The sequence below is a fragment of the Eurosta solidaginis genome, chromosome 1 (genome assembly GCF_040869045.1).
Source record: "Eurosta solidaginis isolate ZX-2024a chromosome 1, ASM4086904v1, whole genome shotgun sequence".
Taxonomy (NCBI): Eukaryota; Metazoa; Arthropoda; class Insecta; order Diptera; family Tephritidae; genus Eurosta; species Eurosta solidaginis.
The window spans coordinates 82,209,747-82,224,606 of NC_090319.1; the positions used below are offsets into that span (position 1 = coordinate 82,209,747).

The 14,860-nt window shown below is 38.4% G+C and overlaps 1 protein-coding gene across 8 annotated transcripts in view; it reads right to left on the bottom strand.

Moving 5' to 3' along the window:
• Alh (Alhambra) overlaps positions 1-14,860 on the bottom strand; it is a 279,926-nt gene that overhangs the window by 70,129 nt on the left and 194,937 nt on the right. For all 8 annotated transcript variants that reach the window (XM_067758789.1, XM_067758763.1, XM_067758770.1 and 5 more), the window contains exons 6-9: positions 11,136-11,718; positions 10,597-11,044; positions 505-2,668; positions 195-423 (exon numbers count right to left, since the gene is read on the bottom strand). In XM_067758789.1, the coding sequence (XP_067614890.1) occupies positions 195-423; positions 505-2,668; positions 10,597-11,044; positions 11,136-11,718 (3,424 nt within the window). The remainder of the gene's footprint in view (positions 1-194; positions 424-504; positions 2,669-10,596; positions 11,045-11,135; positions 11,719-14,860) is intronic.

A 14,860-nucleotide genomic window follows, 5' to 3' on the forward strand; every position in this document is an offset into this window, starting at 1 on the left:
TAGGGGAGCATTCTCGCCTCACTGTGTAGGTGATGTGGCGGAGACATAAAAAGACATCCCGTGGCAGTTCTGAGAGCGGTGTTTTAACAGGCCCGCAGTTTTCTCTAGTGTGTTTCTTCTGTGCTCGACGAACATATTGGGGACTCGTAGCTTACAAGCGTGTAAATATCCAATACATCAATTTAAAAACTTACTGTCAAAGTGTTGAGCCTGTTCCATGAGAAATTGTGAGCCCTGCTCCCACTGACGCTCGAGTAGTTGCTCTAAGCTCTGTGGAATAGCCATGTTCCCATTAACACCGCTACCAAACATCGAAGCCAATGATGTGCCGCCGCCAATCTCAGCTGCTGCAGCGGATGTTATAGTGCTGCCGGCATTGGAGCCAGAGATCGAGTTGCCGGTCACATTCGTAGTTGTATTGCGCTGTGAAAGATGAGTAGAGATAAAAACATTAGATATACATATGTGCCTTAAAGCATAAAAGTTAAAAATGTTGCTACTCACAGTCGTCTTGCCGGGGAAGGGCACACCAACAAATGTTTGTGCCACTGGATCCGCTGTATAAATGCTATGGTCCTGTATTTCCATATGCAATTGATCAGTTAATTTCTGTGCCACATTACTATTCGGGTTTAGTTGGTTTCCAAGCATGTGAGCGGCGGTATGTACTAGTGCACCAGCACTGCCACCTCCTCCGGCGCCACTACTGGGCACCACATTCGCTGGCGTACAACTTGCCGTGGTAGCTATAGTTACTGCACCAGAGGCAGCGCCTGTTGTGGGACCGCTACCATTTTGAAATACTTTTACATCAACTTTTGTGTCCATGGCGAGGGGATCCTTTGCTTTGCGGCCACGCTTACGTGGCGCCACAACGATAGCACCGGCTTCAGAACCCGGTGAGCTAGGCGGTGAATCTTTGATAGTTGTAGCTGATGAGGTTGTGGTGGTGGTTGTATTAATAATGTTACCACTTAACGATGAAGTGACAGCGGTAAGTAAATGTGCTGCCGTTGAATCGATAACGGGTGGTGTAGTACCTACGGTGCTACCAGATTGAGGTTCATAGCTAAATTTGAGGCCACCGCTACTACTACTGCTGCTAGAGGATGCATTTGAGATTGTGCTGCTATTGGCAACAAATGAGGAGGATGAGAAGATACCGCTATCCGGTGTTCTAAGTTGCGAACCCGAGGGATTGGTTGTTGTTGTTGTGGGTATTGAGGCCGCATTTGTTGACGATTGTAAAGATTTCGTTTGCATCGAATGGGGTTGTTGTTGTGTAAGCGTAGAAGAAGTAGAGGAAGAGTTGGATGGAGTTAATTGCACAATTTCTATAATATCATTACTATTGTCGCCAACAGCAGCAATATAAGATTGCTGTTGTTGCTGAGATTGCTGTGAATGCGGTTGTTGTTGTTGAGCTTGCAGCTCATTGGAGGTATTGGAGCTAGTGCTACTATTGCTATTTTTACCGCTATTGCTATTATTACTATGATTATTATTAGCATTGTTATTGCTTTTTTTGCTACTGTTTGTGGTGTTAGTAAAGGAAGAAGCAGAAGTTGTGGTAGCAGTGTTCTTTGAAGAATAAGAAGCATTAGAGGATTTGGAGGAGGTTAGGGTATTCGAATTATTTGAACCTTTAGCAGCCGAAGCTTTAGTCGTCTTAGAGGAAGATGAAGAGGTGGAGGGATTTGAGGAGGAGCTAGCAGCACTTCTGCCGCTGCTGCCACCAGCGCCATTTTTATTACGGTCAGGGGAACGTTTTTGCTGTTGCTGTTGTTGTGCGGCCAATTCTTGTTGCTGCTGTTGATAGAGTGTTTGTTGCGCGCGCAGTAATTTTTTATTTAACGGCTTACCACTCAAATTTGTGGCGATCACTTCCGAAGCAACTACAGTGCTACTGCTGCTTGTTACCGTTGCTGTGGAATTTGAAGCACCTGCGCCACCACCACTGCGTCTGCTATTAATGCCGCTACTTTTATTGCCGCTCAAATTGACAACTTCACTAGTGCTCGAATAGGCTGAGACACCATCAACGCTGTCAGAGGCAGCTGTTAGAGCTTTGTCATGAGTAGCGGATGTCGAAACCGAAGAGGTGGAATCAGTTAATGTAAGATTTGTTGATGTTGTTATATTAGATGCACCACCAGAGCTTTTATTTCCTCTTGTCTCGTTATTTTCACTTGTGCCACTTGTACTACTATTGGAGCCCGCCGTACCGCCTCCACTGCCTTTCTGCCTAGTCGGTGATGCATTATTATTACCACCACCACCTCCACCACTATGTAACATAACAATCGGTGATGGTGATGGTGTATGTGTTGGCGTGGGTGTAGGTGTTTCTGTTGGCGTTGGTGTTCGCGTGCTTGGCGGTGGCAAAGAGAGTGGTGAAGGTGCATTGGGTGGTGGCGTTGGTGTTGCTAGCTCAGTGCGAAACAGTTGTTGTATGTGCGACGGTGATGATTTGGCTAGTTTTTCAACTGGTGAATCACGATTTTTACCACCACCACTAACTAATGCCGCAGCAGCAGCAGCTGCTGCACGTTTCTTGCTAGATCGTGAATTAGGTTTTTGTTGTTGCTGTTGCTCTTGTAATTGTGCACTTTGTTGTTGCTGTTGTTTTTGTTGTTGTTGCATCGCACTACTCTCCCCAGAACGTGATCTATATAAATATTTGCGCATTTAGACCAGATTCCCAGACAATTATAAGTGGATGAGAGTAGCGCGGGGTAGCGAAATTCATTTTTTTGGTATGTGGTGAATTTTAGCAACATAATTATTGATATTTTTGTTGTCAAGGTTGTGGTAGGTGAGCACAGTGAGTTGAGCCATTCATAATTTGCGTGAATTTGTGAATTTTAAAGAGTTTTATATTATATAAATAAATTCATTGATTAATTAATTTTTTTTTTGTGTAGAGGAAAAGAGAAAAAAGTAAAAAAAAAAATATTGACATTCTTTAGCTTTCATTTTAAAATGGGCTTAATTGCATTTTGAATTGAGTGTGGTTTTGTTTTACTATGTTTGAATGCAGGTGTGTAGTTGGGTATGGTGAATTATTATTATTACTTTTTTTAATATAAAAACCCTTGTTGGTATTTAGGTATGTGCATATGTATGTATGGGTCTGTTAAGTATTAAATTCGAGAACTATCAATTAAGTGAGGTTATGTATTAAAAAAAAATTCTAGGTTAGGTTTTTGTAAATTTTGTACAACGGTATTGCAAATAGGTTGAAAAATATCTAAAACTGAAATTCAATGTTAAAAAAACTAATTTTGATCCATTTGAAGTTTATATTATACAGAAAAATGAAATCAGGGCCCGTATCGTGTTACACGTGATAGAATTAAATTTTTTACATCGCATTACAGGTAGTACGTGAAATATAGGCTGCAAAATTTTTATGAAAAACTTGACAGATTCATATTTATCATTTGATTGAAATTTGTTTTTCATCCGTGATCGTAAAACACGATACACGGGCCCAGCCCAGTTCGTTCTTTTATTTTTTGTTAGAAGACAGGGGCTGTTCGCAGCTTACGATCGGATGGAAATTTTTATTCAAACGATAAATAACTATGAGCCTGTCAAATTATTTAGAATATTACGTCATGGATTTACTGAGTACGCATTGTCCCTAGTTCAAATATTTCATTATGCCAATTTGACCTATAGTGATTTAGAAAAGGCGCTCGATCTAGAGTTGGCATATATTCGTGTAGCTGTGACTTTGTCACTGTGAGTGACTGACTGTGATAGGAACAATTCGCCGCTATTGTATCAAGCAATGAACAAGTTATTTAAACTCAGACTACTTACCACTAGATATCTCAGAAAACAATACTGAGGCCAAAGACTCTTTAAATATAAGATGGTGCATTGTAGAGTTTTAAAACTTTGTGGAAATTGTAGGACGGCTGTAAGAAGAATTCACCGTACCTTTTGCTATGCTGTCCGCCTGATTTTTTAAGCTGCAGCAGTCATACTTTTTATGACAGCGCATAGCGTTCTTCGGCAAAATTTTAGCAGATATGGCAATTTCGCGCGTTCGTTGAACGAAATTTTGGCAATCTATTGATCATCGCTAGGAAATTAGCGACATTCCATCAACTAAGCAGCACTTTAGCAATACTACTGTTATTATTTGGCTGCTCAAACACACCCATATGAATTGTGCATTAAATCTAAAATATAAAACTCAAAAATGACCCCGGTTGTTATGTCCGCAGCACTTATTTGGTTCAAAGTCACAGCCAATAATAGCCAAAGCCATAAAAATTTACATGGGTCATCAATTCTTTCTCTGATTCAAATGCTGAACTACCAGCGCTACTATCATCAGCTCAGTGTCATCATTGCCAGTAGCGTCAATAACACCAAACTCGTGCCTGACACACAAAAATTGTTTCACTCAATAGCGCAAATGAAATGTACTACGCACTCACTACTGAGTAACGTCAAAAATTCGCTTGGAGTCATTGCGTCAATGAGCTACCATTGAGCTGGCACCGGCGCCATGTAATTTACATCACTAAAATTGCGCGAATGCCCAGGCTAATGACTTTTTTAATCCAGATGGTGAAAACGAAGCAGGGGCAAAACGTATGGTAAATTCCTGTAGCAGCCGTCCCACTTTGTGGCGAATGAACGACTCTACAATGCTCCCTATTATTAATCTACCCTCTTTGTTCTCTAATGATGGTACATACATATCTGCTGTCAGTGAGGGCGTTTACAGAGGCTACCTTGTATAATTTTATTGCGACATCTAGTCATACTTATTTGCAACACAATTTGCAGACAAATATATAGAATTGATTCCAATTGTCGTGATATTTGTTCTGAATGAGGCACAATAACGGATAAAAACCGCTGTGACTGAGGACTATCACAATCACATATCAAGTTGTTCCTCACAAATCGTAAAACGCGATACGGCCCCAGATATTTTTGAAAATTTAAATATGCTTAAATAACGATTGAGTTTCGAAAAATAGTTGTACGTGACCTAAAGATATTACTTTCGGTTCAATATACTGGGACACTACTTTTGTAGTTGCTATATGGAGCATGTGAAGTGTAATCCGTCAAGTACTTCGTGGTGTCGTATCTATATTTTGCTGGGACAAGGCGCAGCTGTTTCGCTATGGTTGTTTTAACAATCGATGGTTTCTGATTGTCCATACGAAAGATGTAATGAGATCAGGTCGTACTATGTCATCCCAATCACTCCTGCCGAAGTAGCTTGGGTCACAAGGCGGATACATCTAAAATTAAGGGGAGAGTATTTGAAATTAGTTCTTTCCTTCAGCAGGTGGCGTTATGATACCGGAATGTTTGAAGTTGGTGGCATGATTGAAAACAAAACCATAAGCCACTGTCTGCTGAGTTATCTCCCGAACTACGTCTCAATTCCCAATAAATAGTGCAGCATTTAGCTAAACATAGTGACTTGTCAAATTATTCTGCTAAAGCAGGTGGCTGCCACAACACTGATGTTTACTTGATCAGCAAGAATGTTTTATGGGGCATAGTACTCGTACTGCATTTGTTATGCATGGCTAAGTCACTATGATATTTTTAACTTAATATAACGAAAGCTGCGTTTCGGCCTAATATGGCATTGTAAATTTGTCACAACGTTCATACGGCATGTAGCTGAACGCCGAGTAGTTTTCCGAAGCTGTCGAGTGCACCATTGTTCTACATCGATGACTGAGGGGAAGATCATCCTAATCGTTTTTCAAAAATGTTATATATATCTGCATTCGAGAAAAGAATACGCTCTCTCCGACATTGGTTTAAAATCACTTTATCTCAACGTAAGTTCAATACACTCTCAACTGAAGTAGGGTAACACAGCCGTCGATATGTAACATTTGGCCGAGAGAGCTAGTTCTACAGAACCAAACTTTATATATGATAGCTTTCTTTAAGTGTAACATTTTATATTAATGTTATAGTGTGTAGTGGATTTAATACAAAAGAACTATTAACTCAATTTTAAAATGAAGTAAATTGAAAAATATATACTAAAACTTTGCAATACAAAAAGTTCAGCATATTTTAATTTAAGAGTTCGTTGAATATTATTCTTCCATGCTTTGGTTCGATACAAAATTTTTATTTGAAAAGCTTTTCGCACATCCCTAAATGGATACAATTTCCGTTATCAATTTGAGAAAAATTTTCATATGGTTACCACAAAAAAAAAGGAAACAAAAAGCAAAGATACTAAAAAATGCTAGACTTATTGTGAAATCTAGAACAGGTCTGTATGCAACTGCTGCTATTTTAACTAACTACAGATGGCGCTAGGGCAATTAAAATTTGTTTTTTATATGTCTTGTGTTGATCTCTAAAAAATGTGACGCTTATAAGAAAATGCGATGTTTATGCTTCTTCAACCTGTGCTTGCACAGTTTTCATGAGCGCATTTCTGATTTTATTCAGAAAAAAATAAAATGTAAACTAAATTTACACTGGCCTCAAATTTGTACTTCCAAATGAGTAATTTGAAATCAATTACAATGGCCTCATGCGCATTTCGTTTGACTTTCGCACAATAAGACTCCACTGACAGGACACTAATATTAAAAATACAAAGCAGTTTCGGGTAGAATTTTCAGTTTGTCTTTAAAAAAAGCAACTGCTATTTATAATTCTGGCATAGTAGTACTAAGATTATGATACGCCGTTTAACCATTATATTGTTGCAAAGTTTATTTTAATAAGAAAATGTCAAAAGCGTGCTTGGATCGTATGAGTGGATTGCATTTGCAAGCCGATTGCGTTGAAATACGATGAAATGAGTCATTTCAGGAATGCTATTTGTATGAGGAAATGCCTCGCATTTGGAATTTTTCACACAAAACTGACGCGTTTGGTGAAGTGTGAATGTAGCATTAGGATCTAATTCATTATTTTCTTTATGAGTTGAAAAAAAAAATATTAGTAGCATTACAAATCGTTTTACAAAATTTTGAAGATACCGCTGGACATTTATTGTATTACTCCATTTTTTCGGTAACTAAGCGAGTACATAATTCATCTGCATCAGTCTGAGTGCTTTGAAATATTTATCAATTTTGTAGTTTGTCACATCATTTTTTTTTTGTTGCATTTGAAATTATAATTCCAAAATTTTTAATTAATCTTCAATCTCACATCGGTGTGTCTTTGCTACTTGTTTGATTTTTGTGTTGATAAGGTAGGCTTGCCATATAACATCCTTGTAATTGAACCGTTTTTCTCCAAAGTTTTCGAAACGCATTTAGTTTGTTGTTATTTTAACATTTTTGGATACTCTCCAGTAAAATTTTTGAAGAATTTTCTTGCAGTGAAACACACAATCCAGAATCTTTCTTGTGGTCATACCAATTCTTAAGTAGCATTTTAATTTAAATTTTTGCTGTATTTTAGTTGCACATCGCTGAAGCCATATCGTTCTTTAATGTTCAGTGCATAATTTTTTTTAATTATTGCTCTTGAGTTGCTGTAGTTAGTTGGGCGCGCTTGAACAACAGCAGCAAAAGCAAAAAACTTAGGTGAAAGCATAAAGAAACGTAACTAAATGTTGAAAATAGAGTTAAAACTATAAAAAAAATACATTTTTAGTACATATTAGTCAAAATAGAAATTGTATTAGTAAATAAGGTTAAAAAAGTTGACTTCATTAAGGGCCAAATTAACAGTTATCGTTCTAAATATATATTTGTAGCACTTGAAACAACGGAATACCAAGGGTTTTAAGTTGACTTTCGATAAATTTTTTGTTTTGGCTTTTATTTTTACAATGAAATAATAACTGTTACAATTTAACTTTTATTTTTTTATCGGCAAAATAAAACACTGTCTAATGTTAAAAGGAATGTAGGTAGTACAAATAGTAAATTTAGTATCAATCGATTTGTTTAGGTTTCCAAGTTACGAAAATATACCATGCCTTGCTTCTGGGTTCTTTTGAGCAAACATGTCTTACCAAAGGTGTCTGATGCCCTTCAATTTCAAACGCGACCTTAGGGACTTTGCAGCGATATCAATCATCCCGGTAGATCTATAGCATGTTCGTTCTCCTATTAGTGAAATCTTCAATTTGTGTGCCACAAGTGGGCGTATAGTTCGCCGCTACGCTTAATCATTTGGAAGCCTTCTATGCCCATTACATCAGCGATCTTCGCTCCCTTCAATATTGTTGAGGAGGAATTCAGAAGCACTTGCAATATTCTCGAACCTATAAAATCGTCACTGAGCCGAAAGGAGTTTATAAACACGTGATTTCGTCTTTTAAGAATTTTTATAGAAACATAAGAGTTACCCTGCAAAAATCGCGAGTACTGCATGTATGGAGTACTCGCTATGGACCAAGAGAGTGCTCTAAAATTAACCACAATTCATACAGAAAATACGGTCCAATTAACATTGTGATGTCCTAGGACTGGACCATATACTCCAGCTCACCATTACATCAGTGTAATCCATGGAGTACACCAGTATGACACAAGTGGACCACATGATCCAACGATTTTTGCAGGGTAATGCCACCTAAAGATTCTACTTGCGAAAAATGTTTTTTGAAGGGCCCGGAAATATTCTTTTATCATAACAGCATACACTGAATAAGATTAAACCTTCTTTATATAGTAATCCTAATACTACCATAGCAAAATTAAGCTATCTTAAGGGAATGCCATATGGCCTCTTTGAGCTTGCAACCAAATTTTCGAAAACAGTGGCAGCCCTAGCAAAAAGCTCTGGTTTCTAAGAATACCGCCGTTACTTGCAGGTGACTTTTCGTTTCATTTTCCCCGTACGCGTTTCGGCTCTATTACTATCATCTTCAGGTGACAAACCAAATTCAGCGACCATAAATTTGCTCAAATATTAATAAAATATAACAAGATCTTTTACATTTCCTAGGAAATATAAAGTACAACGTTGAGTAAAGCTGCAACTAGAAGCAGTAATATAGGAAACAAAAATTGACACAATATATATGGGTATAAAACTGAAGACCAAAGCGGAAACTGAAGAGCAAACAGTTTTCGAAGCCGAGTATACAGAAACGTACGAAAAAGTCCCAGTGGGTTCTATTCTACCCTATGAGTGTGGCCCGATTGGTGGCTTTTAAGAAATCATACATGGTGAAAACAAAGAGGTTGTTTGCGTTATATGTGATTTACAAAACTGGTGCCCTGAAACCAACAACAACCGGCAGCAGCCTTATACGCTTTTCTGCTACTGCCGGTCGTAGCCTTATCGAGGAAGAACGTAAATGCTGTCAGGCATATGGATATTAAATGTTAGTGGGAGTGTGAACTGCCTTGTTCTTCTTTATGTGGCCTTAAGAATACTCCCTAAGGGTTTTAAGGATTTTAGCCGATACGTTCTGGGAAATACTACCATTTGTGGAACGTCTTGATATGACCATATTGAACTTTCTATGTCATACAACCCTCTCCTTCGGGTAGGAGCTCTGGTTCACTAGAGCCTCGAATTCTCAATAAAAAGGATTCACGACGGGTAGGTAAGTTTGACAATTGGGTTGGAGAAGCTGTGGATTGCGCTGGCAATCACTTGAGGGGATGGCGCTAAACAACTCCTCATAGCCCGAGTGTGAACTGTCGTTATTGCAATGATTTAAGAATCAGTAAATCCATGAAACTTACAGATAGCTGCACCGCATTTCAGGCAGAGGGTATATCAGATCTTTTCCAACAGTACTTCTAGTAGAAGTGTACTGAATGTCTCGCAGATAAGTCTTAAGATTATGGAATACAGGCAACATAATTGATGGTGCTATCCAAAAGTTTCAAGAATCCAGTAAAGATTTCAAGGCTTTTTAACTGGTAGAATTACTGCCTTGCGGAAACTTATGTCCATTGAAGGGGCCTTGTAAACTTCAGCTTGTCCTGAGAATGTAGAACGTGAAACATATCATGTGCACATATGACACTATGCCGTTAAAGGTGGTTTTCAACATCTCCACGTAACGCTTACTGGCACTTTATTTAACAGAGGGCGAAACGGCTCTAAGAGAAATGATCCCAAGGAGTCTACTTATGGGTGCTAAAAAGACAAAACTATAGACACATAGAGTTGTGTTTTGATGATGTCAACAAAATATTGAAACACTACGGACGCAATGCGTCTCTGTAGGGCCCTACATTGGCCACCCAGCATAAGCTTACCTAACCTATTTCAATACTATTTTTCTGTCAAAATTTTCGTTAACTTTTAACAGTGTTTTATTTGATTAAAATAAAAGTAATAAAAAACGTTAACAACAAATTTTTTTAAATTGTAACCGCTTGGGTCCCTGGTTATAAACCACATGCAACGTTCATTTTATGTGAGTAGGGTTTAAGATATTTTAAGTTAAATTTTAGGCAAAGCTCTCATGCAAAACAGCGTATGAAATGCGTGAGGTGAGTGAATGCATTATTGCTTATTTATGTTTCACATGTGCGTATGTGTGCATGTGTATGTGTGTTTTTTTATGATGATTGAAAAAAGAACATTTGCTTATACTAAAAACAACGGAAGCACAGCAACCAAAAAAAATTTTATTTCCAACAACAAAATTACCTGCTTCTCCGCACTGGCGCTGTTCCCTGTTCCTGCAGCTGACTAACGCGCGTTGTTTGTTTTTCGTAACTAATTTTCAAATTGCCAGCCTCTGTCGTAGTAGCCATCAAATTGGGATTACTGCTCGCAGTGCTCAACATCATATTGCCGCCCGTTGGCGATTTACCGCTCTGATGTATAACACTGCTATGTGTTGTTGTATTAGCAAAATAACTACTATTACTATTACTGCTATGATGTTCGGAGGAAAGTGCTGACGATTGATGATGAATGCGTGGTGATTGACGTTCCATGAGACCAATGTTACTAGCACCGCTGCTGCCCAGTGGTGTTGATGTACCCGTCGCATGTGCGCTTGACGCGCTTCCGGTTGCACCACCTTGTTGTTGCTGTTGACTAATAGCCGCCGCTGCTGCGCGTGTTGATTGTGATGGTGGTGCATGATGTTCTTAAGGAAAAAAGGAAAATCAATCAAAAAACTCCATATATTTTGGGCGAAAAATAAAGGACAAACAAAATATGGGGACACGCCAACTCACCTGTCGCGCCACCCACCGCGCTACTACTTGTTGGTAAATTGATTCCAGGTACATTGGCGGTGGAGAGTGGCACAGACACGTACAGACTGGGCGCATTGGCGGCCGTATTTGTTGTATTGCCAACATTATTATTATTATTCGTACCACTATTCGTTGTCGAGGATTGCGTTTGTGCTGTAGATGCATAACGGTCATCACGATGATGTTGCTGCTGTTGTTGATCTTTGTATTGGTTGTTTGGATTGCTACTGCTGTTATTGGCATTGCTATTGCCTGAAGCAGATTTGGGCGCTGTGGAGATGACATTGCTCGTATTTATATTTGTTGTTGCACCACTACCTACTCCACTTTTACTGTCGGTCGCATATTTGTGCGTGCCACCGGTGGAGCTTGTGTGTTGTGTTGACGCTGTTGATGCAGATGATACGATTGAGGCGGATATTGAAGCGGATGTTGGACCTGCCGAGCCTGTGTGAGGATTGTTGTTACTATTGCCGCTGTTGCTGTTGCCGCTATTTTGCGTACTACTCGTATCGGAGGCTGTGTGTGACTGATGTGTGGGTGGACTTAGCCCAGTTTTTTGCTGGAAATATAAATTGAAAAGGAATGTCGTTAGTTGGGATTGAATGTATTTTTAACTACAAGTATTTATTTTCAAGCAATTTCTTGGTGTTTCCTCTGGTAAAATTACAGCTATATTGAACCGTGACAATGCTAATATCCGTCTTCTATTAAAAACTAGATTAGTACCAAACAAACTAATATTCAAACGTTACCGTAGCTCATTTGTGCATATTGATTGGGTAACCACACACAAATGCGCACTAACTAACGACAGTTATGCTCGGCGGTCCATGCCGTGCCGATGTCTGGTTTAAACCAGCATAAAAACATTTTTGACATTTGTTAACAAATTTTCTCGTATATAACCAAAGGTGTTTATGTAACCAATTTCTCTTACGATACGGGTGTAAGAATGTAAAGACACAATTTAAGAAGAAGCGAAAGGGAAAACGAACGGTGGACGCAAGGAAGGAGAAAAAATATAGATATGATTGTGATAGAGATAAGCACATCGATGATAGTATAATGGTGATTATAACGATGAGTAGACGAAGACATCCCCAGCGGGTTAAGGATCTTACCAGTCGACCACACGATTGAATGATTCGCACTCACATTGTGCTACGCTCAGAAAACATAGACTTTCTGATGCTAAAACATCGTCACGTACAGTTAGCCTTGAACATGTAACTGTCGCCCCCCTCGGCAAATCTCGCCAGACTTGCTGTCGATGTAACTTCATATTCCTCTCAATGACACATATTAGAAGTAGACAAAGTTACCATCCAACACCCGCAACTGGCTACAGACAACGTTACAGGCTTCTTTTCCTCGCCTTTTATCGGAATGAAATATCCAGGATTACCTTTCTATATACATATGTATATAGTTTCGGAGGCTCTGGGATTTTTTCGTCGATTTTTTGAAAATTTTTTTCTCTTCGTTTCTTGGGGAGCCGTTTTAACACTTTGCGGTTTGTGTAACGCACAGAGTACTCGTTTCTCTAAGGAGCTTGGTTCTTACCTAGCCAGCTTTGCGATTAAGCTTAGAGCTCATACAGAGTATCATTAAATTTCCTTCCATACACACCGTAGGCATTACGGGAGGGTTAAAACGTTCACAATACAGACTTCTTGATGAAGACGCGAAGTTGCGTCGAAATGCGTAAAAGAAAATAAACTTTTATTTTTTTAAAGATAGGCCTAGGTATGCAAAAACAACACGTTTTTCGGAGAACTTTTGTCGTGCATACTTCATGGCCCACTACCGCTCCTTTCAACTCTTTCAACATCCAACGCCGTTCAACTTCTTCTACTCATTCGACTATATATAGACAGCATATATGCAACAACAGTCCTCAGTTGTCAGTTCTCTGTACAATTATCTTTCTTTTTCAACTCTATTTCGACATATTTGCGGTCTTGTCATTTCCTATTTCTACGCGACATTAGCTTTTGTTTTACATATTTTTTCGTTCATCTAAATTTGGTATAATTTTTAATGCCATTGCAACGCAATTTCAGCAACATTTTCTTGTATCAAAGTTACATGTGGTCTTGTATGCGTGAGAGAGAGAGAGTCGTGAGTAGTGAAAAATGTGTATGGCATTCACGGTTGCCACTTTTGGTCCATTTGGACCAAAAATGGTCCCTTCAAACCCCATTTGGTCCGCTGGTCCCTTTTTTAAATTTTGGTCCTTTTTAGGCTACATTTTGGTACTTTTCTTCCTTTTTCACTGAGGTTAAAATTCACAACTCTGCCCACAACATTTGGCACACTTTCATTAACCCACATATAATTTTCAATTTACTTATGTATATGGAAATCTTACCACAAAAATTGCTCAGTCAATAAAATGTAGCAGACCAATGATATTTCATAGGAGATATTTTAGGCGAAGCATTAATAAGAAAAGTCATGGAACTAAGGGCAAACACATTACACGGACTTTACAGAAAAATTCTTGTTTTAGTATCCAGATATTTCGATTAAACACTTTTCGTGATAGATTTTTTTCACTAGTTGAGCTAAGAAAATTTTTCTCAAATGCACGTGTGCCTTAAGAAATTTGGCAGGGCGTTCCACTGAAAACTAAGTAAAATAATGAAACTAATTGGTTTTATGTTTGGTAACACCTTCAGAATTTTTACAAAGAAATCCTATGTAAAAATTGCAGGAGTATTGTGGTGTTGCAGGAGTATTCTGGTGTTAAGGCACGCCGAATACTTGAAAACTAAGTAGCTTGGTATAAGAAATATTTTAACTGTAAGTAAGGCAGGAATACTTATTGAAAGCGGTAACCTTATACTTGAATAACGAATTGCGATTGAACAAATTTACTTTTATATTCAGATGTTGAAGCAAATGTAAAAAAGATTTGATTTCGAAAGTAGTGTTTTGGGTTTTATTCTCGTAGGTACAGAACCCCATAAACTTCAATAGCAACGCTGTTAACTAATTTCTAGTATCTACTTAAATGTAATCAGGTTCCGTAATTACACAGTTGAAACTTTTAAGACGTTTGATTTTTCATCTCAACATTCAGGGGAAAAAGTAAGCATCATTTATAATTTACTGAGTTTGCTTATAGTTCGGCTACACAAAAACGCAAATTTTTGAAGCTTTTCTTACAAAAACCCAACTGCGCTATACATCTGTTTTCTTTCCAATTAACAACATAATGCTGGAACTAAGAGCTTTGTCAGCAAAACTACATACGTTCAAAACGTATAGTTAGTGAAGGCATAGACTTATCCTAGAAATTTGAAAATATAATACCCTGCAAAATCGTTGAATCATGTGGTCCACTGGAGTACTTACCATTATACTCCACTGTAATGCACCAATGGACCAACTCATGTTTCTACACGATCATATTGTAAGCCGATCATTGCTCGTTTTTAACGATTGTAATCACTACACGATGTTTCCCTGCAAAAATCGTTGGATCATGTGGTCCACTGGAGTACTTACCATTATACTCCATTGCTGCAAATGGACCAACTCCTGTTTCTACACGAACACATTGTAAGCCGATCATTGCTCGTTTTTAACGATTGTAATCACTACACGATGTTTATTGGACTGTGGGTACTCCATGGATTACTCTGATGTAATGCGAAGCTGGAGTATATGGTCCAGTCCTAGGACATCGCAATGTT